The following is a 22,851-nucleotide window of genomic DNA, read 5'->3' as shown; positions in this document are numbered from 1 at the left end:
CCAATTAAAACATATACCACGCCACTCTCCTCCAATTCCTCTTCAAAATTGGCCACAGAGAGTAAATTAACACCCTCCCCCAATTTAGGTTTAGGGGTACCTTCTTCCTCTTTAGATGGAACCAATATTAATTTTTTCTCATCCTTAAAAAAAGTATTAAGTGTTTTTGCAGCCATCATATTGCACTTTATTATCAAATTGCCAAGGTCGGCCAAACAAGACATGTTATGCATCCATTGCCACAACATCGCACCATACTTTATCAAAGTACCTACTACCAATAGATAAATTAACTAAGCATCGTTTAGTGACGGATACCTCATTGCCTTTCTTGAACAAGGAAAATTTTTAAGCTTGAGGATGCACTTCCACCGATAGCTTTAACTTCATCACCACTTATTGAGAAATGATGTTTTCACAGCTTTCGCTATCTATAATCAGCTTGCAAACACGACCCCCAATGATACATGTAGTTTGGAAAATATTATGTCGCAGCCAATCCTCAGGATCTTTGTGTCGTGATGCTATAAAGGACTTTCGCATCACAAGAGAAAGCCTCGTGTCTCCTCTAACGACAGCATCATCCTCATCATCATCATAAATAGGTTCTTCTTCTCCACACCTTCACGACTATTTGCTTTTCGACATTCAGCCGACTTGTGTCCAGGTGCTCCACATTTAAAGCATTTAATTCCTACTCCATTAGGCTGCAATTTAGCAACAGTTGCTCCACCACCGGCTGTAATTGAGGGGCTGCATTGCTGCCACCTTGAGATTGCCCCTAAAAGTTGTAGCTCGATTAGAATTATTTGGTGCTCTATGTGTCCCTCTTGCTTCCTGAATTTCTGCGGCTTTGGCACGTTGATATTCTTAAGGAACATTCCAAATATCTTGCTGATTCAGTATATCCTGCAGATTAATTCGTAAGTCCCCTATATACCGTGCAACCTTTTGCTCATCACTTTCACTAAACTCATTCCTGAGAACAAGTCCAAAGAATTCCTCCGTGTAATCGTCGACAGTCTTCCTTCCTTGACGACAATTATGCAACCTTTGAAACAGTAGAAATATATAAAAAGAATAGAAAGGACAGAATTGCGTAAAGGCTTGAATGATATGAATTACTCATTCACAGCTCTAGTATTTATAGATAAAATGTGCACATGCTCATATTACAAGAAAGGAAACTAAATCAAATCAAAATCAAATCACAACTTATTCTAAAGCATATTCTGTGGCATATTCTATAGCATAGTCAAATCTCTGCTATTATGGTAAGTCATACCATAAATCGTGGTATCATATATGCTATTATATGCATAGTCAAATCTCTGCTATTATGGTAAGTCATACCATAAATCGTGGTATCATATATGCTAACACTCCCCCTCAAGTTGGTGCGTGGATATCTGAAACGCCCAACTTGGACAATGCATTCTCAAACACAATCTTGCTGACGCCCTTTGTAAGAATGTCTGCAAGCTGCTGAGAGCTTGTGACAAATGGAGTGCAAATTTGACCAGAGATGATCTTCTCTCGAATGAAGTGACGGTCCACCTTTATATGCTTAGTCCTGTCATGCTGAACGGGATTTGCTGTTATGCTAATGGCAGACTTGTTGTCGCAGTAGAGTGAGAATGGAAGCGACATTGGAAGGCACAAGTCTGTCATCAAGGTTTTCAGCCAAAGCAACTCACCTACCCCAAGAGCTATAGCCCTATACTCTGCCTCTGCACTAGATCGAGAGATAACATCCTGCTTCTTACTGCGCCAAGTAACCAAGTTACCACCAATAGTGGTACAATAACCTGAAGTAGACCTCCTATCTGAAATTGATCCTGCATAATCAGCATCTGTCCAAGCCTCAACACGTAAGTGACCATGATTGGCAAACAAAGTACCACGGCCTGGACACCCTTTTAAGTAGCGAATGATCCGAATAGCTGCATCAAGGTGTGGGGCACAAGGAAAACGCATGAATTGACTCACGACACTCACGGCATAAGCAATGTCAGGTCGAGTCATGGATAAATAGATGAGCTTCCCCACAAGTCGTTGATACTGACCAATATCTGACAACAACTCCCCCTCAGAATCAGCTAACCGATGATTCTGCTTAATCGGAGTTTGAACAGGACGAGCGCCAAGCTGACCAAAAGCAGAAAGCAAGTCAAAAATATACTTGCGTTGAGAGATGAAAATGCCAGAGCGAGCCCCCTCAATGCCCAAGAAGTACCGTAGGGGACCAAGATCCTTAATCTCAAACTGACGGCCAAGTTAGCTCTTAACCTCATTAATTCCGGTAGTATCATCGCCGGTAAGAATAATATCATCGGCATACACAATGAGAGCAACTGTCTTACCGCCTGAATGACGTAAAAACAAGGTATAATCAGTTGCACTTTGATGGAAACCAAACTTGAGCATAGCAGTGCCAAAGCGATCAGATCAAGCTCGAGAAGACTGCTTGAGGCCATACAGAGAACGACGAAGAAGACATACCATACCAGAATGAGCAGGAGAACGAAAGCCCGGAGGAGGAACCATGTACACCTCCTCCTACAAATAACCATTAAGAAAGGCATTCTTGACATCTAACTGAAATAAAGGCCAAGATCGAATTGCAGCAACGGAAAATAATACACGGTTGGTATTCATCTTGGCAACAGGGGCAAAAGTATCCTGATAATCTATGCCATAAGTCTGAGCATACCCCTTGGCAACCAATCGGGCCTTGTAACGAGCAACTGACCCATCTGGATTATGCTTAACTGTAAACACCCAACGACAACCCACAGCCTTTCGTCCAATAGGAATCGGAACCGTGTCCCAAGTCTGATTTTTCTCAAGTGCTTGTAGTTCTTCTGTCATAGCATCACGCCATTGAGGTTGTGCTAGTGCATTTGCAACACTAGAAGGAATAGGAACCGAGGCAACAGAAACAAGAAAACTCCGATAGGAGGGTGAGAGCGCATAATCAGAAACAAAATTAGAAATAGGGTAAGTACAAGAACGTTTACCCTTTCGAAGAGTAATGGGGCGATCATTAAGCGAAACAATAGCTTGAGAAGGCGGAGCTGGTGCCGAAGGAACAGGGTAGTCGATCGTGGGAGTAGAAGCTTGTACCTGTTGTCTTCGACTATAAACCTGTGAAAAAGGAACAATTCCCCCTGTTAGAGGGGTATCACGAGGAGGAATCATAGAAGAAGAAACAGGTAATGGTAGAGGAGTTGAAGACGGAAGAAGGTGATCATCCATTATATTCAATGGGAACCATTCAACTCTGAGAACCAACTGAACCACTATAGTATGGTGTATGCTCAAAGAAAGAAACATCCATGGATATAAACCGCCGACGACTGGGAGGATGGTAACACCTATAACCTTTTTGAGAGTGAGAATAGCCCAAAAACACACACTTCAGAGCCTTGGGGTCAAACTTTGTACGAGTTTGCCCCAACTGTTGAACAAAGCACACACACCCAAAAACTCGTGGAGGAATCAAAAAAAGAGATGAATTGGGATGTAAGATTGAGATGAATTGGGATGTAAGATTGAGAGTGAGGATCCACTCTTTTTTGTTGGGTTTTAGGGAGGGATCATAGATCTTTGGAGGAAATTGTTGATTTTTTGGCCTCTTTGAAGGATTGAGTGGCTTTTTGTATTGTTCTTGGGCTCTGCTCCCCCTTGGAGTGTTTTTTTTATAAAATTTTTTATTTATCAAAAAAAAAAGATTGAGAGTGGGGCTACAAAGTTAAGAATCCTAGAAGGAGTCCTATTAATGATGAAACAGCGGTAAGAACTGCATCTCCCCAAAATGACTGGGGAACATTCATGCCAATGCAGATTGCTCTAGCTAAGTCAAGGATGTGGCGATTCTTTCTCTCAGAACGACCATTCTGTTGAGGAGTTTTAACATTAGCCATCTGATGCTTAATCCCAAATTCTGTACATTACCATTGTACCTCCCCATAAGTGTACTCTGTACCCTGGTCAGATCGGAATTTTTTAATGGTACGACCATATTGAGTTTGAACCATTGTCATAAAATTTTTAAAAAAGGTGTATACCTCATTTTTGGTTTTCATAAGATAAACCCAAGTAACACGACTATGATCATCAATGAACAACACGAAATATCGAAATCTAAGACTAGAAGTAACTGGGCAAGGACCCCACACATCTGAATGAACAAGATCAAAAGGTGTTAAAGCAGATTTATTACTACTAGCAGGATAATTGGAACGAACATGTTTAGCCATATGACATGTTTCACAGGATAAATCTGACACTGCCACGTTACAAAATAAGGAAGGAAATAAATGTTTCAAATAACAAAAAGAAATATGTCCTAAACGCATATGCCAACGCATAAGCTGGGCTTTATTAGATGAAACAATATTAGAAAATGAAGCTGAATGTGCTTGAGGTGACGAAGGAGCATCCAACAGGTATAAACCGTCCACTTCACGCCCACTACCAATCATCCGTTTCGACACCAGATCCTGAAAAATACAATGAGAGGGAAAGAATGTTACACTACAATTTAATTGTTTGGTAACGCTACTAACAGAAATAAGATTTGTAGTCAACTTTGGAACATGAAGTGTATTTGACAAAGTTAATGAATGAGTAACTGATATGTGACCCTTCCCAGCAATGGAAGATGGAGAGCCATCCGCAAGGCGGACCTTGCGTTGGCCAGAGCAGATACTATAAGATTGGAAGAGTGAAGACATACCGGTCATATTGGCTGAAGCACCAGAATCAATGATCCATGGTGTTAAAGATGTAGATACGCTATGTGCAGAAGCAATAGTACCTGAGTGGGCATAAGTGGAGGTTGGTTAAGATGATGCCTCCATTTGGTTGAAGAATTGCTTGAACTTGTCCAAATCAGCTTGAGTCAAGGCAACTGTGGCAGAAGATGTAGAGGTAGGGTTGTCAGGAGTTGACAACCAGACTGGTTGTGTAACAGAATGCGCAGAGGATCAAGACTATTGTTTCTGTTGCGGTGGACGTCCATGTAGAACATAACAACGAGATTTAATGTGACCAATTTTTCCGCAATGGTGTCACCGTCCAAGTTGTCGTCCCAGAGATGGACCGATGGTAGTGCTCTGAACTGACTGGGATGGTGAAGTTCCTGAAAAGTTGGGAACCCGAATTGCCATAGCAGAACGATTAACGGAAGCAACACCTAATGGATGAGTCCGGCGGCTCTCATCTGACAACACATAGGAGTATGTATCCTCAAGAGTAGGGAATGAAGATAAGCCCAATAAATACACACGAGCATACTCAAACTCGTCGTTCAACCCGGCAAGAAACTGAAACATTCAATTCTTCTCCACAATTCCTGCATATAAAACTGCATCATCTGGATCCTTCCAAGAGTGAAAGGAATCATAATATAACATCTCCTCCCAAATAGCACGAAGCTTGGCGATGTAACCTGAAACTGTCAAGTCACCCTGAGAAATCCTGGTGATATCTCGCCCCAGCTGGAAAATTCGTGCATTATTTTGCCTCTGAGAATAAGTGCGTTGAACTGAATCCCAAATCTACTTACCAATTTTCATAAACATATAGCCAACAGCTATGTTTGGTTGCATCGAATTGACTAGCCAAGACATAACCATAACGTTATTTGCAAACCACTGTGGATATGCCTTCTCTGACTCAGCTGGCTCGTTCTCAAAACCAGTAATATAGCCAATCTTGCCTTTGCCACCAATGAACATCTTGGCAGACTGCCCAAATCAAATAGTTGGAACCATCCAACTTCACTGTGGTGATTTGAAGTCCTGGATTTTCTAATGAGTTGGTGGGAAAAATGGCACCACCACCCACACAACGTGAGCCAAGAGAATTAACAGTCGAGGACCTTGAATCTGCCATAATCTGTCACACGACAATAAATAAAAACTCCAAAAACACCACAAATTCTGTTAATAAATCAAAGGGTCTCCTCAGATCATAAACAATGTCTCCTCAAACCATTCCCGAAAAATCCAAATACATACCTTTTTAAGGAGCGCTGCCCGCTTACATATAGCCAGACAACCTCCTTCTTAATATTCGGAACGTCTTTGTAGACTAATTTTTTTTTTTACCCAAGCCCTTCTAGGTGTTGGAAAGCAACTATCCCAATTTACCCAACCCTAGAAGAGTGAAAAAGAAATTGTAAAACTTAAAAATACTTGTTTTCAATCACAAAACAGGAACACAGAAAAACATGTATAGGCAACGTCACACGATGTCACAAACAGCCTAAGGTAGCACAAGTAACAAGTCTGCTGAAAGGTGTGGAAAGGTGTTAGCTCTGATACCTAGTTGGCTAAGCACTGCTCTTAGCCGACCCTAGAAGCATCACAGTGAACTTCAAACACTTTGTTAAAATCTGGCAGAATAAGAATAGGAGCTCCAGAAAGCTTTTTCTTAAGTAATTGAAAACTTTCTTCCGCTTCAGCGGTCCACTCAAATGGTCATTTCTTCATGCAACTCGTAATTGGTGCTGCAATTGAGCTGAAATCCCTGATGACACGACGCTAGAATGAGGCTAACCCATGAAAACTATGAACTTCATAAACATTTGCTGGACTTGGCCACCCAATGACAGCTTGCACTTTGGACTGGTCCACTTGAATTCCTTCTGAGGAGACTTCATATCCTAAAAACAGCACTCAACCTGTCATAAAGCTGCACTTCTAAGTTAATGAATAATTTTTCCTCCCTTAAAGTAGTAAAGAGAGCTTGTAGATGTTCAAGATGTTTCTTTTCTAAAGTGCTATACACAAGAATATCGTCAAAATATAACACAACAAACTTCCTAATATAAGGTTTCAGCACATGATTCATTACTCGCATAAAAGTGCTTGGTGCATTTGACAAACCAAACGGCATAACCAACCATTCATACAGCCCCTCACGAGTTTTGAAAGCTGTCTTCCATTCATCTCCAGGGTGAATTCTAATCTGGTGGTATCCACTTTTGAGATCAATCTTTCAGTACACTTTGGCTCCCGAAAGATGATCTAGCATGTCTTCTAGCCGAGGGATAGGAAATCTATATTTCACAATAATTTGTTGATGGCTCTACTATCAGTACACATTCTCCAACTCCCATCTTTCTTTGGTACCAATAAAGCTAGTACAACACATGGACTCATACTTTCACGCACATAACCCATCTCTAATAACTCTGAAACCTACCTATTAAGCTCATCATGCTCTTTAGGACTCATTCAGTAATGTGGTGTTGGAAGTCCCTCATTGGAGGTAATCCATGGGGTAAATTTTGTGGCATAACATGAGCAAACTCCTCTAAAAGTGACTTATCAAAAAAAAAAAAAAACTCCCCTAAAAGTGCATGAACAGTGACTGGACAATTTGTTCCTGCAAGCTTCTCTTTACCAATTAAAACATTTAACAAGCCACTCACCTCCAATTCCTCCTCAAAATTGCCCATAGAGAGTAAATTAACACCCTCCCCCAATTTAGGTTTAGATAAATTAACTAAGCATCGTTTAGTGACGGATACCTCATTGCCTTTCTTGAACCAGGAAAGTTTGTAAGGTTGAGGATGCGCTTCCATCGATAACTTTAACTTCGTCACCGCTTCTCGAGAGATGATGTTTTCACAGCTTCCGCCATCTATAATCAGCTTTCAAACACGACCCCCAATGGTACAAGTAGTTTGGAAAATATTATGTCGCAGCCAATCCTCAGGATCTTTGTGTCGTAGTGCTATAAAGGCCTTTTGCATCACAAGAGAAAGCCCCATGTCTCCTCTAGCAACAACATCCTCCTCATCATCATCATAAATAGGTGGTTCATCTTCTTGTGGTTCTTCTTCTCCACATTCTTCCATAAGAAGCTGCTTTCCTTCACGACTAGTTGCTTTTCGACATTCAGCCGACTTGTGTCCAGGTGTTCCACATTTAAAGCATTTAATTCCTGCTCTATTAGGCTGCAATTTAGCAACAGTTGCTCCACCACCTGGCTGTGATTGAGAGGCTGCATTGCTGCCACTTCGAGAATGTCCCCTAAAAGTTGTAACTCGATTAGAATTAACCTGATTATTTGGTGCCCTGTGTCCCCCTCTTGCTTGCTGAATTTATGCAGCTTTGGCAAGTTGATATGCTTGAGAAACATTCCTAATATCTTGTTGATTCAGTATATCTTGCCGATTAACTCGTAAGCCCCTTATATACCGTGCAACCTTTTGCTCCTCACTTTCCTGAGAACAAGTCCAAAGAATTCCTCCTTGTAATCATCAACAGTCTTGCTTCCTTGACGACAATTATGCAGCCTCTGAAACATTGACCGGGTATAGTTATAAAGAAGAAAAGTTTCCCTTAGCCTTTTTCGCATCTTTTCCCAATCAACAATCTTTGGCTTTCCTTGCCTTTGTCGTGCCATAATGAACCGATCCCACCAAGCTGATGCTCTTCCTCTTAGTTTCACAGCAACCAATTTCACCTTTTTGTCCTCGGGTACATCCTTCAGGTCAAAGATTCTTTCCACAGTGGTTAACCAATTAATGAAACCTTCTCCTTTCAGATCTCTTGCAAATTCTGGAATTTCCACCTTAAAACAACCATCCCAACGCCTTTCTTCATATGTAAAAGGTGATGGTCTTGGTGCTGCGTTTCTGCGAAAAGGATTAACAAATTCCTCTTCCAAATTGTCCTCCTCAGATTCGACGCCATCTTGAGAAGGGGCTGGGGTTTGCGCAACACGCAGGGCTAAAGCTTCAATCTGCCTTCTTAGATCTTCTATCACAGGAAGCACTTCTTGTTGATTAACTGCTGCGTCCTGATCAGGATGAACGGCTGGTCTGCAAGGCAGATTTCTTCTTCTTGGTGGCATGTTGCAAAACGTAAGAGAGAAATTTGATAACCCTACACAAAACCAATGGACCAGAACTTGCTCTGATACGAACTAATGCAATTAGCTTATGAAAGAGAGAATTAAATCACTAAGAAGGGAAAGCAGAGAGCAAGATTAAGCTAACGAATAGCTTAAACACCCACAACTCAATCCCAAAGAAAGGGAGACATAAAAAGCTGTTGTAGAAAGCTGATATTATTGATAATTCGTATAAAAATGGTCATTACAACTTGGAACAACCCTTTTATAAGCCACAAAGGATGCCCTAGCAAAAATATAATCCTAACCCTTCAAATAAATGTAATCTAAAGGCTAATATTCTCTCCAGCAGAATAAAGAGCTAAAAATTACAAAAACAGATCTTAAACAGTCACATGACTCACTTAAAAGGCACATGACTTATAAAATAAAATCAAATGACCATGTTCGGGGAGTGGGAGGAGAGGTTCTCAGATGTTGTTCAGGCTACATTGGCTCGTCCTATCTCTGACCATGTTCCGTTGATGTTGGATTGTGGCGGATTGTGCAGTAGGCGCTCTCCTTTCAGAATCGAGAACATGTGGTTGCGGGCTGAGGGATTTCTGGAGAGGGTCCGTCTCTGGTGGGAAAGGTATGGTGTGGTTGGCACCCCTAGTCATGTGCTAGCAGGCAGATTGCATCTATTAAAGGATAATCTTAAGACTCGGAATAAAGAGGTTTTTGGGAACCTTGAATGGAGGAAAAATCGGGTTCTTGCTGAAATAGCGGCTATTGATCAAATGGAGGGTCAAGGGGATTTGGTGGATTCTTTGAAGGCTAGGAGGGCGGAGTGCAAGGCGGAGTTTACTGAGATTGCTGTCTTGGAGGAGATCTCGTGGAGGCAAAAATCTCGAGCTTTGTGGCTTAAGGAGGGGGATCGAAACACTAAATTTTTCCACAGATTGGCTAATGCTCATAGAAGAGGCAATCATATAGGGAGGATTCCAGTCGAGGGGGTCATTTTTTGTAAGGAGGAGGAGATTTGCAAAGGATTCTCAATATTTTTTGAGAATTTGTTTAACAAGTCTGTTGAGTGGAGACCTTTGCTCGAAGGGTTGCAGTTTGACTCCATTTCTGAGGAGGAGTGTTTGGGCTTGGAGTTGCCTTTTTCTGAGGAGAAAGTTCTGTTTGCTTTGAAGAGTTGCAATGGGGATAAGGCCACAGGTCCAGATGGTTTCACTATGAGATTTCTTCTTGAATGTTGGGAAGTGGTTAAAGGAGAGGTGATGGGCACTTTCCATGCTTTCCATTCTCGGGAATCTTTTGAGAAAAGCTTGAATGCCATGTTCATTGCTCTCATTCCAAAAAAGGGAGGGGCTTTGGATGTTAGGGATTTTCGCCCTATTAGCCTGGTGGGTTGCATCTACAAGCTGATTGCCAAGGTGCTTGCTTCAAGGTTAAGGAAAGTGTTGGATGGCATCATTTCGGACTCTCAAAACGCTTTTGTAGGAGGCCATCAAATTTTGGATTCAGTCCTTATTGCAAGTGAGTGTGTGGACTCCAGATTACGTAGTGGAACCCCGGGTGTTCTTTGTAAGTTGGACATTGAGAAGGCGTTTGACCATGTGAGTTGGAGCTTTCTTCTGTATCTGATGGAGAGGATGGGGTTCCGCGATAGATGGAGGAGATGGATTCATTTTTTTATTTCTAGTGCTCGCTTTTCGATCCTTGTTAATGGTGCTCCTACTAGTTTTTTCTCTAGTTCAAGGGGCTTAAGACAGGGAGATCCCCTTTCCCCCTTCTTGTTCTTGTTTGTGATGGAGGCCCTTAGTAGATTGATGAGAAGGGCTACCGAGTTGGTCTTTTGAGAGGCTTCCGGGTGGGCAGGGAGGCAGATTCTCAGTTGGAAATCTTTCATTTGATGTTTGCTAATGACACTTTAGTTCTTTGTGATGCGAACGTTTCTCAGATTAGATATTTGAGATGTGTTTTGATTTGGTTCCAAGTTGTTTCCGGCCTTAAAGTGAATGTGGGAAAAAGTGTTTTGGTGCCGGTTGGGGAGGTCCCTGAGATTGAGACTTTTGCTGATATTCTTGGCTGTCGTACTGGTTCATTTCCCATTTCTTACTTAGGATTGCCTCTGGGAGCTCCTTCGAGGTGTGTGGGGATTTGGGATCCAGTGGTGGACAGATTTGAGAGAAGGTTGGCGGGTTGGAAGAAGCAGTATCCCTCAAAGGGCGGTAGGGTCACGCTGATTAAGAGCACCCTCTCTTGTCTTCCCACGTATTTTATCTCTCTTTTCTAGATTCCCTCTTCAGTTGCGGAAAGGATTGAGAGGTTGCAGCGTAATTTTCTGTGGGGTGGTAGAGGTGAAGAGTTTAAGTTTCATTTGGTGAGATGGGACCAAGTTTGCAGGCCAATTCACAATGGTGGGTTAGGTCTCCGTAAATTGGTGCCCTTTAATAAGGCCCTCCTTGGGAAATGGTTGTGGAGGTTTGGGGTGAGAGACATCGGCTTTGGAGAAGGGTTGTGGCATGTCGTTTTGGGGAAATGAGAGGAGGGTGGAGTTCTTTGGAAGTTAGAGATCCTCGGGGAGTGGGGGTTTGGAAATTTATTCGGAAGGGATGGGATGATTTTTCCAAGCACATTCGGTTTCGTCTCAGAGATGGGAGGAGGATTCACTTCTGGGAGGATGTGTGGTGTGGAGATGTGCCTCTTGCCCTCGCCTTTCCTCAGCTTTACAGGATTGCTACGGATAAGCAGGCCATGGTGGTTAACTGTTATCATCTTGATAATGGAAAACTGGTTTGGGATGTTCGATTCAGGCGTTCCTTTCAGGATTGGGAGATCGAGGAGGTCATTCATTTCTTGGAGTTGTTATATCGCCAGAGGATTGTGGAGGAGGATTCGGACTATTGGTCTTGGATTGCAAACTCTCAGGGGCGCTTTGAGGTGAGGTCTTTCTTCAAGTGCCTCTCATTTGTTCTTGGAGTTCGTTTCCCTTGGAAGTCTATTTGGCGATCCAATGTTCCTCTTAAGGTGGCTTTCTTTGTGTGGACTTCGGTCCTGGGTAGGATTTTAACCCAGGATAATCTGAGAAGGAGAAGCCAAGTGGTGGTCAGCCATTGTTCTATGTGTCTTAGTGATGAGGAGTCTGTGAATCACCTTCTTATTCATTGCCCTTTGGCTAGAGAGTGTTGGGTTTTGATGCTTGGCTTATTTAGTGTTTCTTGGGTTATGCCTGGATCTGCTAGAGGGTTGATTGAGGCGTGGAGAGGTTGCCCTGTGGGGGCTCTCAGTCAGGATGCGTGGAGGGCTACGCCGCTTTGTGTGTGGTGGTATTTATGGCTTGAAAGGAATAGGAGATTCTTTGAAGGAAAGGCTTTGTCAATTTCGGTGCTTAAATTCTCGATTATTTCTACTCTTTTTTGTTGGGTTTTAAGAAGAGATCATAGTTCTTTAGAGGAAGTAGTTGATTTTTTAGCCTCTTTGAAGGCTTGAGGCCTTTGTGGTCTTTTGTATTTGCTTGGGTTCCGCTCCCCTTCTGAGCGTTTTTTTTTATAAAATTTTTTACTTATCAAAAAATAAAAATAAAAAAATCAAATGACAATAACATCCTAAGCATGAAATACAACAGATTAAAGACTTATAAATGACTCAAGACTAAAAACAATCACATAACCGGACTCATCATCAGCTGGCCTATTTATGGAAACTCAGTCTATTTATGGAAACTTGGTCGCATCTTCTTAGAGTGTTTAACTATTTGAAAATAGTCTTCTTCCACTTGCTCTGCATCATAAAGGCTAGTATTCTCTCCAGCAAAATAAAGAGCTAAAAATTACAAGACAGACCTTAAATAGTCACATGACTCACTTAAAAGGCACATGTCTTATAAAATAAAACCAAATGATAATAAAATCCTAAGTATGAAATAAAATAGATTAAAGACTTATAAATGACTCAAGACTAAAAACAATCACATAATTGGTCTCATCAGCCCTATTTATGGAAACTGAGTCTATTTATGAAAACTCGGTCGCGTCTTCTTAAAGCGATCAACTATTTCAAAATAGTCTTCTTCCAGTTGCTTTGCATCACAATCCTTAGACTGTGGTCTAAGCCTTTCGCGACAAAGGGATATTCAATCAAAACTGGAGTGAAGATACAGATTAAGAGAAAATGAAAGTCAAGATTAAGAGACATAGAATAATGAGTCAAAGATGGGCTAAAATCCTATCTTTTCTGGAACAGGTGGAAGACAGTTCTCGCTTAGATTACTGATTTTCTATATAACTCATACCCAGTATCAAAATATATGTTACATGAGAAGGAACTCTTTTTTCTAAGAATTCCTGAATTTAGCTTCTTGATTTCTAGTTTGGGCCAGCAGGAAGGATGTGAATTTCGATGTTGGCCGTCTCGAGCTTTCAATGATAGTCCTTCTTTCTCTAAACTACTGGTTGTCTTCAAAATCAGGTACTATTATGGTAAGATCATCATCATCTTTGTCATTATCCCATTTCAGCTAACATTTCTATTTGCAGTGATTCATTTTGTTCTATGCTTGTTTCAAATTTGGATTTGATCTGAATTCATAGCCAAGAGTTCTTTGATTCAGATTTATTATCAAATAACTAGATTGTTTTGGTTCAATAATTGCTATACAAATGGTCTTTATTTCTAGTAGTGTATTTTTTTTTTTTTTTTGGGTAAATTTTATTTCTAGTAGTGTTGATTATCAATCTCAGTCATATTGTGTGAGAGGCAAAGGATGGTGATCTTGATCGATTTTGTGATTTCACAAATAGAAAAGGGATCATATTGAACCCAATTAGAAGATTTGATTTGTATAATGTAAAATTTAACAATTATCTCTGTGGCAGATTTAAATTAGAAGTTGAATTACCAGGTAGAATTTTGGTAGCCTCTAAAAGTGAAAATGATTATGATAGTAATTTTTACGATGAGAGGGAATGGTTGAAGAATGCAGTATTGCTCAGTAATGCAATCAAGCGAGTTCCATTAATTCATTTGACTAGTAATCTTAAACAATGACTTATCTTTCGACGCATTTCCACCTTATTACGTAGATTGAATTATCTTATTGTTGTTCAAAGATGTCCCCTATACAAAATGGTGGTTAAAGAAGCTAGCACAATTTATTCCTACCAAAGATGCTTATAGAATTCTATACCAAAAACTTTCTTTGAACAGCTAAGCATAGAAAAGACCTGGGGTCATTGCTTCAATCATAGCTTCCATTATCTTCAAGCTCTTCTCTGCCTCCCGAATTTGAGCAGGAGTGATCTGTTTTCATAAAATTGACTGCAGAGTTTATTGTAATTCAATTTCTAGGTTGAGTCAAAACAACAGAAAGTATTGACAAGCCTTTTGGATCTTAGTGATTTGTCCCATCTCAAGTTCATTAAGTATATCATCCGTCTCTTAGTGAAAGAAATACTAGAACTAGAGTGACAAAAGATAGGAGGAGAGAATAAAAATAAAGGAAAACCAGGCTTTTATTATACCTTCCCCATGCCAGGAATCATTCCAATAACACGGCTCATGGAACCCATCCGTGCAACAGCACGGGTTTGCTTTAGGAAGTCGTTGAAATCAAAATTTGCACTCATGATCTTCTTCTGTAGTTCTTCGGCATCTTCTTGGCGCATCTACTCACAATTAGATTATGCGCTATGTCAAATAAATATCTTTACAATGAAAAATGATATGGGATTGACTGGAACCTACAACTTCTTGTGCCTTCTCCACAAATGACAGAACATCTCCCATTCCTAATATACGTCCTGCCATACGGTCTGGGTAGAAAGGTTCAAGATCCTCCATGCGCTCTCCCCGACCTACAAGTTTGATTGGCTTTCCTGATACCTGTCACCGTCCACTGTTAATAACAAGACAAACCTAAATTTCATAGTTACAGAAATTTTTATAATATAAAACCAACAATTATTAAGAAAAGCCAAAAAAAAAAAAAAACTAGTGAAATGAATTGTTGGAATTGCATCATTATTGTTAAATTTAGGAATTATAGAGAAGAAAAACAAACAATGCATATGGGATCTGAAAAATATTTTGGAGAGTTTCCCAGCTGCCCTCTCTCACTTGTTTCATATAACAACTTATATTACAAGGAAAGAGACCAACATGCCCTTATAAGAAATACAAAATACGCCTATATACATTCTAACACTCCCCCTCAAGCTGGTGAGTATATATCATATAATCCCAGCTTGGAACAAATTCAACTGCTTATAACTTAGAGCTTTAGTAAACATATTAGCAAGTTGATCTTCAGATTTAACAAATGGTGTAGAGATGTCTCCACTCAATATCTTATCTCGGATAAAGTAACAGTCAACTTGTTCTCTCACAAAACACTGGATTGAATGCAATGTGGATAGCTGCTTGGTTACCACAAAATAACGGAAGAGGGGTCTTCACTGTCAAGGCAAGTTCTTTAAGAAAATGTTGTAGCCATGTTAACTCGCTAAAGGTGTGGACCATCGCCCTGTACCCAGCTTCAGCACTAGAACGAGCTACCATTGTCTGTTTCTTACACCTCCAAGTTACCAAATTACCACCTAAAAAGGTGCAGTATCCTGTAGAGGATCTTCTAACTAAGGGAGAACCAGCCCAATCAACATCTGTAAAACCTTCCACCTTAAGGTATTCATTTGGTTTATACAACCAGCCGAAACCCGGAACTTACTTAAGATATCGGATAATCCGAAGAACAACATTCCAATGAGGCACTCTAGGAGCACCCATAAATTGACTCGCTACACTAGTTGCATACGAGATATCAAGTGAATAATGGTGAGATAAATTAGTTTTACAACCAGGCGACGAAATCTATCAGGGTTAGGGCTGCAAATGAACCGACCCATTCATGAATAGCTCGAGCTCGGCTCGTTAAAAGCTTGGCCCGGGCTCGTTCGTGAAGTAAACGAGCCGAGCTTGAACACATTTTTTAGGCTCGTTTAATAAACGAGCCGAGCTTGAGCAATGCTGCGCTCGGCTCATTAGGCTCATGAACAGTCTCATTTAAGAAGCCCATTATATTCTTATTTTTATATTGAAGATGCTAGCCCATATATATTAGAAGTGTGGCCCAAAGTTCCTTATGTTTTAAGCCTACTTGTTAAGGCTCATAAGACTAATACCATATGAGCCATTAGCTTACATTAAAATCCAATGACCCTAAACAAACTTTAGGGCAACAAATACCAAATTCACTTCACTTTCACTTGAAACCCTAATTGCCGCATCCACACTTCGCCTCCTCTTACACTGGGGTTACGGATTATTTCTCTCAAATATCTCTCCATCTTCTCTCTTTCTCTTTCATCTTTCTCTCAAATATCTCTCTATCTTCTCACTCTTTCTCTTTCATCCTAGTCTCAACTTTGAAGAAGACCAACAAGTGCCATACACATCACCAGCCCAAAACACAGACGATGGTTGAGAATCAGGCACTGACGGAGATCGACGGCCATGGGACTTTCATCTTTTAAGTATGTGTGTACATATATAAATAGATCTTGAGATGTTTTTGTGTGGTATATATGCATGTGGTTGTGTGTGCGTGTGTATATATATATATATATAAACGAGCTTGAGCCGAGCCCGAGCCCGAACATACCAAGCCAAGCTCGTCCGAGCCCGAGCAAGCCTTTAATTTTGGCGAGTCGAGCCCGAACAACCCCAAGCTTGGCTTGGTTCGATTCATTTGCAACCCTAATCAAGGTTATCAAATAAATCTCTCTCATCAACCAAGAGTTTAGAGTTTGGGTCCATAGGCACATCAATTGGACAACCACCTAACATGTTTCCTCCAATAAATCCAGCACATACTTCATTTGAGACAAAGTTATACTTGCTTAGATCGAGCAACTACAATACCTAAAGAGTATCTGATTTTACCAAAGTCTTTAGTCTGAAATCGATGTTGCAAAAATTAATTTCAACTTAGTCATCCCCGGTGATAACAATGTCATCCATATATACTGCAAGAAAAATGTAACCTGTTTTGGTATGTTGATGAAATTGTGAATGATCTATTTGACATCTATAAAGACCAAATTCTAATGTTGCCTAAGAAAATTTTCCAAACCAAGCTCTTGGTGACTGTTTCAAACCATACAAGGTTTTCTTTAGACAACGAACGGTATGTCGATACTCCCCCTGAGCAACAAACCTAGGTGGTTGCTCCATTTAGACTTCTTCAACTAAGTCACCATGTAAGAAAGCATTTTTAACATCTAACTAAAACAAGGGCAATTAAGATTCACAACAATAGAAATTAAAACACGAACAGAAGAAACCTTGTTTAGCAACAAGGTATGCTTTTAAACGCTCAATAGTGTTGTCAGGGGCTTATTTGTTATTACTTATATAATGTTGGGGCTTATGTGTAATTTCTGAAACTTGTTATTATAAATAGATAGTGGTGTAAGGATGAAAGTATTCTTTCATTATATCTCTCTTTCCCAATCTCTCTCTCTTTTTCAGTCATTCGCTTTCTTCTCTTTTTCTTCATCTTCTTTATCACTTACTCTTGATTTGATTATATCTTAAAGTCAACATGGTATCAGAGCATGGTTTGTAAAGCTCTAGATGTGTAGTTGAAACCCTAGGGCAAGTTTGTGAAAACCTTAGTGGGTGTGAAGGGTATTGAAGAGATTCCAAGATGGGATTTGTTTGCAAGGAAGTGATGTTAATCACATCCACACGTACCGTGTATTTGTTTGGACCTGTTTTTTTATCTATTGCCGTCTTGATTGGTGTGTTTTTTTTTGTGTTCGCGGGGTTTTGCAACAGCGGCTTTTTCTTTGAGATTTCGCGATTCTGGTATGGTCTACTTTGTTGCTTTCTAGGGTTTGTGTGGTGACTGTGTGGTCGCTTTTTTATGCATCTCAAAAGGCGGTAATCTTTCTAGTTGAAGTTTGTGTGTTAGAGAGGTGGTTCTCTACGTATTTTGTTGCTGCTTTTGTTTCTGAGGATTGTATACCCATAAATTGTTTGATAAAATGTCTGGCTCAGAGGTGACTTCAAAAGAAGCTGGGACTTCTCCTAGTCTGACTCAGAGGTAGTAGTGATCACCATCTAGTCCTTTGTATTACAACTCTTAGGCTAGATGAGACGAACTATATGGAGTGGGCTCAATCTGCTCGTATGCATATCACTGGTTGTAGGATGATCAATCATATCGAAGGGACTGTCACGTATCCCACCAAGAGCGATCCTGAATTCAAAGATTGGAGTGCAAATAATGCACTAGTTATGACGTGGTGGTTGCAATCAATACAGCCACAGATCAGCAAAGGGTTCCTGTTTGTGAAAACAGCTAAAGAGCTATGAACGGCTGCGGAAGAGACGTATTCCTCGATTAGTAATTTTGCAAAACTGTATGAACTCCAACAACAGATTTCAAGATTCAAGTAGGAAGACCAAACTCTTGCTAATATTAATACACTCTACGTGGTAAATGGGAGGAGTTAGACCACTACCAAGACTACATACCTGTGTGTGTAGCTGATGTTAAAACATTTCATGCTGTGGTAGAAAGGAATCGAATATATGAGTTCTTGGGTGGTTTGCATCCGAGATACGAGCATGCCAAGGTACAAGTGTTAGGCAGGTATCCAGCCCTACTTCTGTTAGAGATGTGTTTTCGTATATCCAGGCTGAGGAAAGTCGAATGAAGGCTATGTTTGCACCTGTATACACTAAGCCTGGCCCGAAGTACCATCGTCTGAGAAGTCTGTTCTTGCCACACAACAATGGAACAAGCCCAATCCTCCAAAAGGAGGGAAGCAGGATGACAAGAGCAAGTTGAGGTGTAATCACTGTGGGCGTACACGCCACACTAGGGAAACATGCTGGAATCTACACAGTCACCATACTCCAGCTCTAGCTCCAGCTCATGCAAATGCTAGGCCAAGGCTTGGTCCATTTAGGGGGTTATCTACAGCATATAATGCAAAGCGTGAGACTGCTTCTACTGGTCCTCAGGGCCATCGAGTTCTTTGTTCGTGGCTGAACTTGATGCTCTCCGACATCTATTAGCACAACATTCCTCCATTTCCACCTCTAACTTCGCTCAGACAGGTACCTCTCATTAGGCACATCAGGTTTCCACATTATCTGGTGGGCCACCCTGGATCATTGATTCAGGAGCCACTGATCACATGACTGGTATGGCATTTGATTGTTCTTCATACAATTTATGTTCTGGTGAGGATAAGGTTGAAGTGGCTGATGGCACCTTCACCTCCATTGCGGGGAAGGGCACTGTTTCTGCCTCTCCTAATCTTACCTTATCCTTTATTCTTCATGTCCCAAAGTTTACCAATAGCCTCCTTTCTGTCAATCACATTACAAAAGGCTTGAATTGTAGTGTAACCTTTTTTCCATCTCACTGTGTGTTTTAGGACTTCGACACGGGGAAGACGATTGGAAGTGGACGTGAGGACATGACTTGTACTTGCTGAACGCGAGGCCAACTTTTTATTATGTTGCAAATCAATCTAGTGTAAGGAAAAATAAATTTTGTTTTTTGATAATTAAGCAAATTCATTCAAAAAGCGTTCAAAAGGGGAACGCGTCCCAGAAACAACAAAGGGATCCTATGGTCCCAAGAAAGAAATAAAATCAATCATCTCCTCCGGAGAGGAACAAAGCCTACCTGAACCCCAAAAACATAAAGATGTAATAAAGGCCGACTTAAGAACAACAATCGAGGATTCCCTTCCTTCAAAGGATCTATTATTCCGCTCCCTCCACAAACACCACCATAAACACAAGAGCGCCATCCTCCAAAACCCACGAGCATGACCTCCCACATAACACCCTCTCCAAGCCTCCATCAATCCTCTCGCAGATCTAGGCATTACCCACGAAACCCTAAACATTCCTAACAAAAGACACCAATAGTCCAAAGCCACTGGACAATGTAGAAGAAGATGATCCACCGATTCTCCATTGCACTTGCGCATACAGCACCAGTTAACAATGCTTTGTCTTCGCCTCCTCAAATTGTTGAGCGTCAAGATCTTGCCCCACACCACTGTCCAAGTAAAGAACACTACTTTGAGCAGCACCTTAGATCTCCACACTATTTTCCACGGAAATGTAATTCCTGTACTATTTGAGAGGCATCAGAAAAATGATCTCACTTCAAACTTTCCCGAAGAAGCAGGCACCCAAACAAGCGAATCTCTATCTCTGCCACGGGTCTCGTACCGATACAAACGATCTAACAACCCACAAATGTCGTCCAACTCCCAATCCTAAAAAGCTCTCACAAACCACACCTCCCAAGTCAACCTTCCACTATCAAGCTGATAGCAGTCAGCAACCGAGGCATGCCTATCAACAGCAATCCTAAACAATCTGGGAAATGAACGAGCAAAGGTACAATCACCACACCAAAGATCCTCCCAAAACCGCACGTCCCTACCATCCTGAACTCTGAATCTGATGTGATTGGAGAACTCATTCCATCCTTTCCTAATGGATTTCCAAACGCAGACACCAGCAAGAGTCCTCACCAAACACGAGCACCACCCCCTCGTCTCTTCCCCAAACCGGCACAAAATAACCCTCCTCCACAGCCTATGGCGTTCCACTCCAAATCTCCACAACCACTTACCAAGGAGGGCCCTGTTAAATGGCACCAACCTCCTTATCCCTAGGCCTCCGGCCTAAATCGGCCTACAAACCTGCTCCCAACGTACAAGGTGATACTTAAATTCTCCTTGTAAGCCACCCCATAGAAAGTTCCTCTGAAGCCCCACAATCAAAATAGCAACCACGGATGGAATCTAGAAGAGGGATAAAAAATAAGTAGGGAGGCTTGAGAGCGTGTTTTTCAAAAGAGTGACCTTCCCACCTTTCGATAAGTACTGCTTCTTCCACCCTGCAAGTCTCCTCTGAACCCTCTCAACCACCGGATCCCAAACACCCACAGTCCTCGAAGAAATTCCCAAAGGTAGCCCCAAGTATGTAATCGGAAAGCTACTGATTCCACATCCAAGCACAGAAGCTAACTCACCAATATTCTGCACCTCCCCCACTAGAATTAAGGCACTCTTCCCTACATTCACTTTCAAGCTTGAAATCGCCTGAAAACAAATCAGCACCGATCTCAGGTACCTCATCTGGGACACCTCAGCCTCATAAAACACCGAAGTGTCATCCGCAAACAATAAGTGAGATATCTCCATATGATGAGCATCATCCCCACCCACCATGAACCCCTTGGTAAAACCCAACTCCACCACCCTCCCCATCAACCCACTAAGAGCCTCCATAACAATAATGAACAGGAAAGCAGACAAGGGATCCCCTTGGCGCAAATCTTGCGAGCTACCAAAGAAACCGGTCGGAGACCCATTAACCATCACTGAAAATCTGGTTGAAGATATGCAGGCCTCAATCCAAATCCTCCATTTATCCCCAAAACCCATTCTCTCCATCAAGTACAACAAGAACTTCCAGCTCACATGATCATAAGCTTTCTCAACATCAAGCTTGCAAAGAACCCCTGGGACACCACTCCTCAACCTCATGTCCACACATTCACTAGCAATAAGAGCTGAATCAAGAATCTGACGCCCACCAATAAAGGCATTCTGAGACTCCGAAATGATATCATCCAGAACAACCCTTAACCTTAATGCTAGAACTTTAGCTATTAATTTATAAATGCAGCCCAACAAACTAATAGGTCTAAAGTCCTTAACATCCGAAGCTCCCCCCTTCTTTGGAACAAGTGCAGTGAACGATGCATTCAAGGAACTCTCAAACCTACCCTGAATATGGAAGGCATTAAACGTAGCCATCACCTTTCCCCTAACCACACCCTAACTCTCCAAAAGAAACCTCATAATAAAACCATCCAGCCCTGGAGCTTTATTCCTGTTACAACTCCTTAGTGCCTTCAACACTTCCTCTTCAGAGAACGGAATCTCCAAACCATTTCTACTAATCTCAAAAAATGGAATCAAAGTGCAGTCCATCAAACCAGGGTCTGCATAAATAAGGCTCCGTAAACAAACCATGATAAAAAGAAACAATCCCCTTCCAAACATCCTCCTCCCTAACCAGAACCTCCCCATCAATAGTAATCCTCCCAATGTGATTGCCTCTCTTATGAGCATTTGCAAGTCAATGGAAAAACTTAGTATTCTTGTTGACTTCAAGCCATAAGGCTCTAGATTTCTGCCTCCAAGAGATTTCTTCCGACATTGCAATCTCAACAATCTCCTTCTGGCACGCATCCCTCCTACTTTTCCTGACCCTCATTAATGCCACCAATACCTTCCCGCCTATCAATCTCGGCAATCTCCGCAAAGGCACTATTCTTCCTCCACTTCAGGTTCCCAAACACCTCCTTATTCCACCTTTTAATCTCATGTTTCAATCCCTTAAGCTTTTTTGCAAGAATAAAGCTCGGGATACCATCTACCTTGATACCCCCCTTCCACCAAGACCTCACACATCCCTGGAAATCCTCTGCTCGTAGCCACATATTTTCAAAGCGAAAGGGAGTACTCCTTGTCCTCAATCCACCAAAGTCTAATACCACAGGAATATGATCAGATGTCAATCTAGCCAAAGTTGCCTGAACCACGTCTGAACCACGTCTGGAAACTTCTCTTCCCAGTCTCCCGAGAGAAGAAATCGATCCAATCGTGACAAAGTAGGAGACTCTCTACCATTCCCCCATGTAAACTTAGCTCCCTCCAGCGGTAAATCATGCAGGTGGTAACCATCAATGAACTCAGAAAACTGCTCCAAAGCCGATGTCCACCTTCCTCCTGTCAATCTCTCCATAAGGGATTTGACAAATCCCCCCCCCCCCCCCCCCAACACACACCACGGAAGACACCATTGATCCTTCACTAGCCCCAACTCCTCCCACAAAATGTGCCTCTCCCCATCCTTAACTATACACATCAGAAAACATCC

The 22,851-nt window shown here is 41.5% G+C and overlaps 1 protein-coding gene across 3 annotated transcripts in view; it reads right to left on the bottom strand.

Annotated features, from left to right (window-relative positions):
* The window catches only part of LOC132313780 (signal recognition particle subunit SRP54, chloroplastic), a 60,531-nt gene that overhangs the window by 9,468 nt on the left and 28,212 nt on the right, over nt 1-22,851 (bottom strand). For 2 of the 3 annotated variants that reach the window (XM_059812722.1, XM_059812721.1), the window contains exons 10-12: nt 14,608-14,745; nt 14,385-14,528; nt 14,088-14,163 (exon numbers count right to left, since the gene is read on the bottom strand). In XM_059812722.1, coding sequence (XP_059668705.1) covers nt 14,088-14,163; nt 14,385-14,528; nt 14,608-14,745 — 358 coding nt within the window. Of the gene's footprint in view, nt 1-4,190; nt 4,506-14,087; nt 14,164-14,384; nt 14,529-14,607; nt 14,746-22,851 lie in introns of those variants that run through there. The other variant, XM_059812723.1, reaches the window with a different exon arrangement.

Source organism: Cornus florida, unplaced genomic scaffold (genome assembly GCF_030987335.1).
Source record: "Cornus florida cultivar Cherokee Brave unplaced genomic scaffold, ASM3098733v1 CherokeeBrave_3.0.0_Hap2_Chr06, whole genome shotgun sequence".
In the NCBI taxonomy this organism is placed as follows: domain Eukaryota; kingdom Viridiplantae; phylum Streptophyta; class Magnoliopsida; order Cornales; family Cornaceae; genus Cornus; species Cornus florida.
The sequence above is the reverse complement of the archived record's forward strand: the minus strand, read 5'-3'. Positions and strand labels throughout refer to the sequence as shown.